At 22.0% G+C, this 11,365-nt stretch overlaps 1 protein-coding gene across 1 annotated transcript; it reads right to left on the bottom strand. All coding sequences in view use genetic code 6, as the record gives it.

Annotated features, from left to right (window-relative positions):
- Positions 1–1,243: 1,243 nt before the first annotated feature.
- Positions 1,244–11,066, bottom strand: TTHERM_00363150 (transmembrane protein, putative; the record flags this gene model as incomplete). The annotated part of the gene is made up of 17 exons (XM_001007426.3): positions 1,244–1,563; positions 1,643–1,906; positions 1,973–3,043; positions 3,293–3,731; positions 3,787–4,755; positions 4,815–4,943; positions 5,190–5,847; positions 6,010–7,391; positions 7,457–7,918; positions 8,092–8,612; positions 8,928–9,267; positions 9,330–9,628; positions 9,689–9,982; positions 10,083–10,232; positions 10,296–10,712; positions 10,765–10,926; positions 10,985–11,066. The coding sequence occupies 17 exons, from the start codon at positions 11,064–11,066 to the stop codon at positions 1,244–1,246; spliced, it is 7,959 nt and encodes a 2,652-aa protein (XP_001007426.3).
- Between the last annotated feature and the right edge of the window lie 299 nt (positions 11,067–11,365).

The following is an 11,365-nucleotide window of genomic DNA, read 5'->3' on the forward strand; positions in this document are numbered from 1 at the left end:
TAATAATACCTATTTTGTTAAAAAATTCTTAATTTATTTTTTATTTCTCTTTGCTTAATAATTTGATCAACTATTAAACCATTAGCATAAAAATCAATAATCTATGTATAATAGCGATTATAATTCTTTGATTTTAACAAAGAATCTACAAATTATAATCTCTTGTTTTTATAATTTTTTCTATATTTATATATTAATTGATTAAATTGTTTTGCTTCTGTTGTTCCAGTTGAAGCAATATTTATTTTTAAAATATGTTTAAAAACTAAAAAGATCAATGTTAATTCTACTTTAACTTATATGAAAGCAATAAGCTAAAGTTATTTTTAGCTAATAAATTAAAATATTATACAATATCAAAATTACTTATTAAAAAACCTAAATTATTTTTACTTTAAGTACATTCATGTTTTAAATTCCTGTCAATATCCTAATGCAAGAGTGTAAAACTTGAATTTACTATAACTAAATTAGAAAAATGTTTAATATTGTGTCAAAAAAAATTACTTTACGATTCTAAAATTTTTAAATATTAATTTCAAATAATAAATGATATTTAATAATTAATGGTGGAATTTTGTATCAATTAATATGTGTTTTAGGTATATTTTTTAGAATATAAATATTTATTTAAAAATTCATTGATGATAATTTTTTTTGCTCAGTATTGGCTATAATTTTTTAAAGTGGCTATTTTTTATAACGAGTGAATTAATGAACAACTTATATCAAAATGTCATTTTTTGAAATTGTGCTGATTCAAAAATGTAGGATTCTTAAGAAATTTGAGGATATAGATAATCATAGAAAATACGTGTAAATTTGTCCAAATGGGTTTATATTCTACTGAGTTCGCATTCTTATTAGCCATTATATGAAATGTACTTTTAAACAATTCTTATGCAACCAAAAAAGTTTAACTATCATTTTATTAATTTCAAAAAAATATTAACAAAATTTATAAAGTATGGAAAAAATATATTTATAAAATATTTATTTCACTGAGAATTAAATTATTTTTAGTGAAAATAAATAATTTAAAAATATTAATTTATCCAAATAAAACAATAATTTTTTTTAGTTTTAAAATGTTTAAATTTTTTTTAGGTAAATTTACCATAGTAAAAAAATTAATAAATTATTTCCTTTTTAATAAATTATCATTAAGAATATGTAATAAAATATAAAATACTTTTTAATAAATAAAGCATCATTTATTCAAGAGTAATTTATTATATAAATATCAACTTTTATCTTAGAAATATGTAATATTCTTTTATCCCTCTTAAAATTCTTGATTTATTTATTCTTTATCAATATCATCACTATCTTCTATATTCTCAATTATTTATCCTTAAATAATTTAACTTATATTTTATCCTTGGTCTGAATCTTAAGATTAAGGACTTTTAACTTGCTCATTTACTTAATTATCTTATTGGCTAGGTGTACTTTAGATTTTAATATTGCTTCTATTTTAAATGATGCTTTATTTTTATTAATAATAGATAAACTTTCTGGAATTGGCGCCTTAAGATAAAGTTATGACGTCCTCTTTTGAATCTATTAAGAATATATTTTAAATAAATAAATAATGAAAGATTTTTTAATTAATATTTTTATAAATTGAATAATTAATTACCTATCTTCATTTGCTCAGTCTCAAATGTTAACTTATTATCATTATACTTTACCTATTCTACTGTATCTTAATATTTACTATAAGATGAAACTATCACAATTGAGACATTTTATTCATCCTGTTTATCTTCCTCTCTCTTTTTTAAAGAGTTTATATTTTATATTTATAAATCTTCTTGCTACTTTTTTTATAGTTCGTTAATTTACAAATTATTAATTTTTTAGTTGCTGTCTTATTCTTCAAAAATATGTTTATATGATTCGCCTAATTTCATTTAAAAATCATAATAATTATTTTTCAATTAAAAATTTTAAATATTTAAAAAATTACATAATTATTTTTAAATAGCATCCAAGAAAATTTTTTTCTTTTCTTATGGTTTTAGAGACAAAATCTTCTTAAAAATTGTCTAGAATTTCTACTTTATTTCAGGTTTAATTTATTCTTTTTCACTTTTTTCAACAAATCTTTTAAAATAAAATATTCTTTTTGAAAGTGCTTTCACTATTCTGTGTATTATTGCCTTAATTTTCGCGATATAGCCTTTGATGATTTTGCTTAATATCTTACAAATAAACCATGAATTCATAATTATAATCATTCCAAACGAGGCATAAACGAAATAAAAGTAAGGATTATCATACATAAATAAACCAAAAAGAACTGTTAAAGCACATACATTTGTTGAATTAAAATCTATTTCATTTATTTCTGGCTCTTAGTAGGGATGGATTATCAAAGTAAGAATACCATAGGCAGCAATAATGATAAAAACAAGTATTCCTTTTGTAACAATGCTTTGAGAATAAAAATTCAAAACAAGAATTATTGCTAATTTCTCAGCCATCTTGACAAATTCCCAATAAAATGCATAATTTTAATATTCTTTATATAAAAATCCATATTTCAATTTAATTTCGCTAGATTCTAATTTATCTTTGTTTCTCCTTAACAAGAAAAAAAATATAGCAGGGATTACAAAAACCCAGAATAGTAGCATAGGAATAATAAGAGCCAAAATGTAGAATTAATGCTCTCTTGAATAGCAAACAAAAGACATATTAGATAGTATATAATTTTTATCACCTACTTATCGACATGAGAGCAGAGCTACTATTTATGCAACTAAATCAGGCTAAATATAAATTATTAAAAACATAATTGCGGTTGTTAAAATATACCAAGGAAATTTTTTGTATTAGCCTTTACATTTTTTGAAAAAGTAATAGATAAGCAACAAGCTTAAAAATATTAGTATATAAACTAAAGGAATCATTAAAGTAAATAAAAGTCTAAGATAAATAATAGGAATACTTGAGTTTAAATCCTTTAAAGCACAATCAAGAGAATTCATAGTTTTATTAATAGGCTGTCCAATTGTTTAAGGAAACTCAAAAATTCCTTTTAAATAAATATTTATTTTAATTGAAGAAATTAACATTAAATATTTATAGATATTTAAAAAATAGAAATCAAAATATTAAAAAAGATTTTTTATTTCAATAATTTATCATTAAAGTAATGTTAAAAAGTAGTGATCCATTCATTCATTTTTTAATGGAATTTAAATTCCCCCAATTCAAATGATGTATGAATTTCTCTCTTTTTTCCCCACAATAACTAAAACTAAAATAATTTTAATTAATTTACCATAAGGAATAGAAAGGTTAAAAGTTGCAATCGATCCTACGATTTGTATATAGTTAGTAAACATTTTAATTAAGATTCCTGAATTATCTTTATGTTTTATAAACTGTATTGAATTATTTTTTATGGAAGGTGAGTGCTAAGAAGATGCAAAATATTTGCTTTATTATGAAATTTTAGAAAATATATTATATTAAGTTGAAAGACTATGTTTCTTTTCGATTTGAGTTTTTTTTCTTTATAAAATATTTTTTTGTATTGCCAAAATTGCTACATTTTTTCTAAGAACTTCAACATCCCCTTTAATTGCTAAACACATTGAAAGTATAGTCCAAACTGTTACTAATATTAAAACCCAAAAGTTTCCTTTAATCTAATCACACCTTGTGCATTAATATTTTGCTGACTTTGCATAAGATTGCCCCCAATACTCACCAAAAATCTTTTATAAATTAAATCTTAAATATAAAATCAAATTAATTTATTTATTCACTTACATCACATTCTTCACAAAGAGCTCCAATATGACCTTCATAACAAATATGATTTCCAAAGCTACCACCTATACAATTATTTTGCATATTAGAACAAGCAATTAATATATTGCTTGTATTACTTTTTCTCCAATATCCAGAATTAGCTACTATATTTGTTCCTCCATAGCATGTAGCTCCTTAAGGACATTCTAAGCAATTAGAAACATTAAAAGAGTAATAATTTTAAGGACATATTTAACACTCAGTTACCTAATTTAGATTATTGATTTTTTCTCCAGGACCACATAGTCTGAAATTAATAAGAATATTAAAAGTGTAGTTTTAGATGAATTTTTGTGTTTTTTAATCTAATATGTAAATCTATTTAGAAGTAAAAGATATGTTAGCTGATGTACCTGGAGTTCCTATAATATTTATATTACTAAATTTAAAGGCTTGCATATTTTTATCATATTTTGCAAAAAGATCTCCACTTAGAGAATATGAGGATAAATCTTTGGTTTCTGGATCAAAATTAACATTAACTTAATATGTATTGTAATCATCTGAAGTGATTGGATAAATTAATTCATTTTTATTATTCAGTAACACAAATTAAATCTCAGATATATTAGCTCCACTCCTGAAATTGTTTATTACTATTTAGTCCTTTCGTACTACCCCATTATTAAACTATATAAATTAATCAAAATTCTTTACTCTCATCTGTGAAGGATATGAAATATCATCTTTTCCATATATCAAAATAGTATTATTAGTGATTATGTTGCTTTCTTAAGTGTCTATAGATAAATTTTATTGATAAATACCTCCTCCAATACTAGCTTTGTTGTTAATTATTTTTGAATCCTTCATTTTGATACTTTAATAAGCAGAATTTAAAATTTAAGAATCTACATATAGAGAACCTCCTTTTGTATTACAAGAATTTCCAATAAAGGTTGTTTTGTCTATGATCATAGAGAATTTCTGATTTAATTAAAAAAATAAATGATAAAATGCAAATATGATATAACTCATAAGATTACATCATTTTAAAGAGCATTTAAATATAAAGCTCCTCCATCATTTTAAGAAAAGCAATTTTAAAATTAAGTATTTGATATTTTGTTGTTATCATCAATTCCTTAAATGAATAATGCGCCGCCAAAAGTAGACTATATTTATATTTTTTAAAAACATTGTTAATTTGAAATTAGGTTTATTTTAATCATTTATAAAAGTTAAAAAAATTTTTTTATAAATAAAATGTTAATAAATATAATATAATATGGTTTAATTACTCATTAATTAAGGGACCGCTTATATTGAGGGCCAATAAATAAAGGGTACAAAATAAGCCTCCAAATAGTTGGAGGGTTCCCTTAATTAATGAGAAGTTATAGTATTTGAAAAATATTTACTTGAATTTCTTTAAAAACTGTGCTATCAATATTAAATGTACCTTTTGAAACTTAAATAGCTCCACCATTACAGTTAGAATTACATATAATATTAGAGAAAAGGCTATCTTAGCTTATAGTTAATATTGATTCTGATACTATAATCAAAGAAGATGAGGATATTTAAGGTATTTTATAAATATCTTATTAAATTAATCTTTTTTCAGATAGTTTTTAGCTAATGTTTTTAAATATTATCTAAGAAAGCTCTAATTAGCTTTAGATTGAATAAATTACACTTGTTGTAAATGAAGAATTTAGTAAGTATGTATTACTTATTTATATTAAAGAATTTTAAGAGCTGATTAATAAAGGAAAAGTTGCTGATGGAGATTCAATTTACAGGTTTGTAAAATTGCATTTATCAATACTTAAATTTGAATTTTATAAATTAGCTAGTGTTGATTGCTAAGAAAGACCTGTTTTATTCATATAAGAACTATAAGACAAATGGTTTGAGCTGAATTACTCTGATAAAATTTATTTTATGTCTTAAAATAATATATCAGTATTTACTACATCAATGAAGTAGCTATCTGAAACTCCCTTTACATTATTAATATATCCTCCTTAAAATTAAATAGTATTTCTCTTCTTTTATTGTTGTTTAGTATATTTTCTATTTAAAAAATGAATTTAGTTTAAATTTAAAAAAATTATCATTCTTAATAAAGTTCATTTAAATTATAAAATTGAGTTTTAAAAATTATTTATTTTAAATTGTTTTTTATAATTTAATTTTTTCCTAATTTGAAATATTTTTTAAACGAAATTAATTTACTGTTATGCTAGAGTTGAAGCATTACCCATTAAAGTATACAAATTTCTGAATTGACAATTGTCACAATTAAGATTAAGAATCTAGCCTCCATCATCTATGAAAATAGCACTACCATCTAATGAAGAGTACCCTTCACTAAATAGAGCATTAGTTAAATTAAGGTTTAATTGATCACCAAAACAGGTTAAATAAAGAAAACCACCTTTAGATGCTGTAGCTCTAGAGAAATTACTATTCAAAATAGTTATATTATGAGCCTTAGCATTTATCATACTTCCTTAAGAGTTGAATAAAGACAAAGACTAATCATCTGTAAAAGTAGAATTATTAAAAGTGACATTCTCTATAATTAATTCATGAGTCTAAATATAGGTAAAACCATATAAGGAGTTACTGTAAGAATCCAAAAATTAAGAATTTGTAATAATTATTAAACCAACATAATTTATAAAATATAATGCTGTACTTGAGAAGGTTAGTGTGTAATCTACACTCTTCAAAAATATATTCTAAAATATACAATTGTCTAATTCCACCTAGATTTAATACCAACTAACTATCTACAAAGGTATAGCTTAAGTATTTACATCGTTTTAATATAAATATAAATCACTAAAAAAGCCATCTGTTATTGTAACATTTGCATATTAAATATCATTATTTAATATAGATATCAGGTTTGTATCTTGAGCCTTTTTCTTAATAATTTAAATTTATGATAAATTAGCTGATTATACTTCTTTCATTTGTAAGCAACCTGCTGTTGTTTTGTTAGGAATTTGATTAATATAATTATCATCATTTACACAAGAAAATCCATTGATAAAGACTTAGTTTGCTTTCTCTATTAACCCAAGCTAAATGTCAAAATGATCAGTTAAAGAGGTATTTTATATCTAAAAATTGGCAATTTTACTAGTTTAAAAGTATTAAGCAATATTTAAATCTTATGCGCTTTGCTAAGATAACTAGTTATTTATAAACTAAACATTATTTAAAATCAGTTCATGAGAAGGGGATTATCTCATTGAATAAAATGCATCAAAAAATATGTAAGTAGTTCTTGCTTAAAAAGTATTATTTTAAACTAATATATTGCTAAATGAGAAAATTTGATTGGGTTGAGTTAGAGTTGTAACAGTTGAAAAAATTGATTTCTTGCAAAATTAATTATTTTTTATAAGTACACCATCAGCTGTGTATAATCCAGCAGAGAAAAGAACAGATGTAGTATCTTCTTCTATTTAGTTATTGTTAATAGAGCAAATATTATTTGAAATAGTAAGATTAGCTATCTTAGCTTGAATATTAGATTATTATTATAAAAAGCTAAATGTTTAACCCAAAGTAGAATTAATTATTGAAACGTTAAATAATTCAATCTATTTATTATTAAATCAAAATAATTTTAAAACAATGAATTATAATACTATATAAAATTAATTACCTAATTAGAATTAAAAGTACTGATAATGAATAAGTGATTTGTGAAATCTTCTTTTACTATTTCATATTTCTAAACTTACAATTAGGTTTATTCAATTAATATTGATTAACAACTCTTAGTAAAAGATGTTGAAATTAGATTAAATTATTAGATATTATTAATGATTACTCCTTGTTATATATTTTTAAATATCAATCCACAATTTGTTGATATAGTGTCCAATCCATAATATATTGCAATATCTTGCAATTTAATTTAGTAATAATTCTACAAATTCAAAGTGTTTTGGTATTATAAACTTGCATAAATCGCAGGTTAGCTACTCTAAAATGTCAATGAGATAATTTTGTTGAAATAAAAATTCATCAAATTTGGATTTAAATTCAAAAAGTAACCTGGTTAAATAGAAAAGTTTACACCCATATTTGACACTCCATTTATTATTTTTTGGTAATATTAAGCCTAATTTAATATTTAAATAAATTAGTATTTAACTAGATTTATTCTTTGAATTTAGAGGCACAAATTTACAAAAATATTTTACTTTAAAAAAAAATATTTGAAAATAATACAAAAAAAAATAAGTAAATGAAAAAAAAATAAATATTTAAGAGTAGATATAAAAAAAAGTATACTTTCATCATGGCAGTAAGAAAACTCTGAGATGTTGTAAATGGTTTGCTTTCTGAACCAGTACCATATAACCCATTTATATCATATTGATTAGTTGCATTAAAGTAATACTTTTAAGTACATTAAGTACAGAGACTAGAATCAGACAAGCAATCTTAGATTGAGTAAAAAATATTACCCATACTATATTAAACCCAAATTGTGTAATCGTTAAGCATGTCTATGTATATAAGTTTATCATAAATTTCTTTTTATTGTATCTGCAAAAAGTAGTCAAACTAAAGAGAATTTGTATTAAATTTGTAGATAAAAGCAATTCCTTAATTATAATCCCCTATTGCTACTAATTATGGTTTTGAAAAAGTTTTCAAAGCCAAAGGTTAGCTACTTAAAGTTAATAACTATTAATAATTTCCGGTTTAAAGATCAAATGAGTAAACATTATTATCATCACAAGAAATTATCAAAATTTTTGAATTTCCATAGTAAAAAATTTCTCCAATTTTAGAATTCTTGCATATATCTATCAGTTAAATTAAGATTTTAAAATTAAATTACTTTAGAATTTAAAACATCTAAAAAAATAAAAAATAATAAAAATAAGACACTGTAAAACCTCAAACTTTGATTCTTTGATTAAATAAAGGAATGAATTTTTTAAATTAAGGAAACTCAGTTTTTTACTTCAAATGTTATTTTAGTAGGAATTTAATTAAATTGAAACAAATTACAGTAAATAAATAAAAAAAGTTATTGAAAAGATATTTTAAAACTATTTATTTAATAAAATGTAGGTAAATATTAAAAAGTAAGTTAATTATAAATTAATATAAATTACTGAATATTTTAGAGTTTTTAAACAGTATATTTGGCATGCTTAAATCCCATGAATATATTGTACCTTAATTATCTACTCCTATTAACTCTAAATTGTTAGCATTCTCTAAGGATGCAATTGCAAATGCTGTTTAAATTGACCGGACATCAGATTAATCAGATGTTAGATTATACCTCTCTGTCGTAGATAAACAATTGATTAATTGGAAAAGATAGTTTTCTGTATTAGCTTTAGCAGGAAAAGCTAATGCTACCCAAAATATTCCATTTAAATAATAAGGATCTAAATTTTAATTAACATTTAACCAACTTAATCCAAATGAAGATGTAATGTTAGTAACCTTTTTATAAGTAAAAATATTTGTATTTAAGCAAGATGTATATGAATAAAAACATTTATTACGTATGTTGTTTGATTAAGTGGGTAAATAGGAAATATTTAGATTATGCTTTGCAGAATGTTTCCATTTGTGTTGGCGCTTTTATGAAAATACCAATCAAAAATATTTTTTATTTAATAAAAATTTCCATAATTTTAGATCCCACTGTAACTTAATGTAGATTTTTATGTATTAGAATCATAATTTCCAAAGTAACCTCTTTAATAAAGTAATACTTTATTTGATTAAATAAAAACAAATCTATCAGTTTAGCCTGACTATTATCTAATAAATCTCCTACTTAAATAGCTACCATAAAAATCTTATAAATTTTAAATTAGTAAATTTATTATTTATTTTATTAAAAATATTTTTATCTTACATAGATTGAACGTCAACTAAAATGATTAATAGTTAAAGATACTCACATAATAACTGGAAGATATTAAGAAAATTGTGCTTTCTTCTATTTAATTCCATTTTGCTTAACTTAAAATTGTTAATGAGCCACCAAGTTAAAGTTAGATAGTAGAAAAATCACTATTAAACTGCAAATAAGCATAGTATGCAATATTATGTATTCCTAACCAAAGAGTGGGATATGTATAACCATTTTTGTTATAGTAAACAAATTTTACGCTTAAAATTGCATCAGTTGTCTTATACCCATTCAATGCTTTAAGTTTATAAATAAGTATTCATAAAAAAAATAAAAAATTTTATGTTAATTGTGTATTTAATTAAGTAAGCAATCAATAAATTGTTTAATAAATTACACATTTTTAAAAGAGTTTTGTAAAGTCCCTTTTTGATATCAATTATTTTTACTGCTATAATCTCTAATGATTTTCCAGCAATAAATATGATATCTTGAGTTGGATGTTTTGTGAAACATCTTTTCGTATCATTTTTTTAGACAACTTATGCTTTTTATATTTATAAAAATTTTGATTCTACTTTTATTAATTAATATTAAGAAAATAAATTACAATCTGGAATATACCCATAAAATTAATAGCTAAGTAATTATAGATCTATTCCCCAAGTAATTAAACCCATATCATTTATGGTTAATATTATATTATCGCCGCTGCTAAGTGTATATATATTGGAATAGTATTGTTAAGGATTAGAATTATCTGGAAAGGTTTGAAGTTAATTTGTGTTATCCATAACTTAAACTATTTTTTATTTTACGAAGTCAAATATATTCAATATATTAAAACCTTTAGTAAGGATAATCAAGTTTGTATTTTTTATAATCTGAATAGACTACAACAAGGGAATAGAAAAAGTACTAATAACATTTAGAGTATAAGGATCTGCAAAGATAAGATTACCAAAATTTGCAACTACGATTTAGTCAGTTGCAGGGTTATATTAAAAGTCTAATATGAAATAATCAGCTATTAATTAGTTAATTTTAATTTAGTTAGGAAGTAAAAATAATTATTTTACCCTTAATAACATTGATGATTTCTCCAGAACTGGATGACATGTCATTGTAATAAACTATACTTGAATCTTAATTAACAGAATTTATTGTATTAATTAAGAGTAAATTAGTTTATGGTAATCTAAGAAAGTTTCTTACAGTAAAACCTTAAGTATTCTAAGGATCTAGTAAAGATTGTTAAAATAAGCTTTAAAAAGTAAATAATAAGTTATTAAAAATTACTTTGGTATACTTGCAAAAGAGGACATTGCTATCCAAAAATAAAATTTAAGATAGATATTAAACCTAGCAATAAGTATTTCATATTAATTATTAATATTTATTTATATTTGTTTAATTAATTAATTTTTTTTAAATAATTTATTTTGGTTTTTTTAGATACGCAAATGTATTTTTAAATGATGCTTATCTCTATTATTTTATAATCATTATTAAGATTACATAAATGTATTTTTAATTTCATTAAATATCATTTAATACTAAACTATTTAATAATGTAAAAACCATCAAAAGTGAAAAACAGTAAAGCAATATATTTCTGCTGATAAATCATTTTAAGTAACTAATTTTTTTTTTTTATCAGTAAAATACTAAATTTACAAA

Source organism: Tetrahymena thermophila, assembly GCF_000189635.1.
Source record: "Tetrahymena thermophila SB210 genomic scaffold scf_8254813, whole genome shotgun sequence".
NCBI lineage: Eukaryota > Ciliophora > Oligohymenophorea > Hymenostomatida > Tetrahymenidae > Tetrahymena > Tetrahymena thermophila.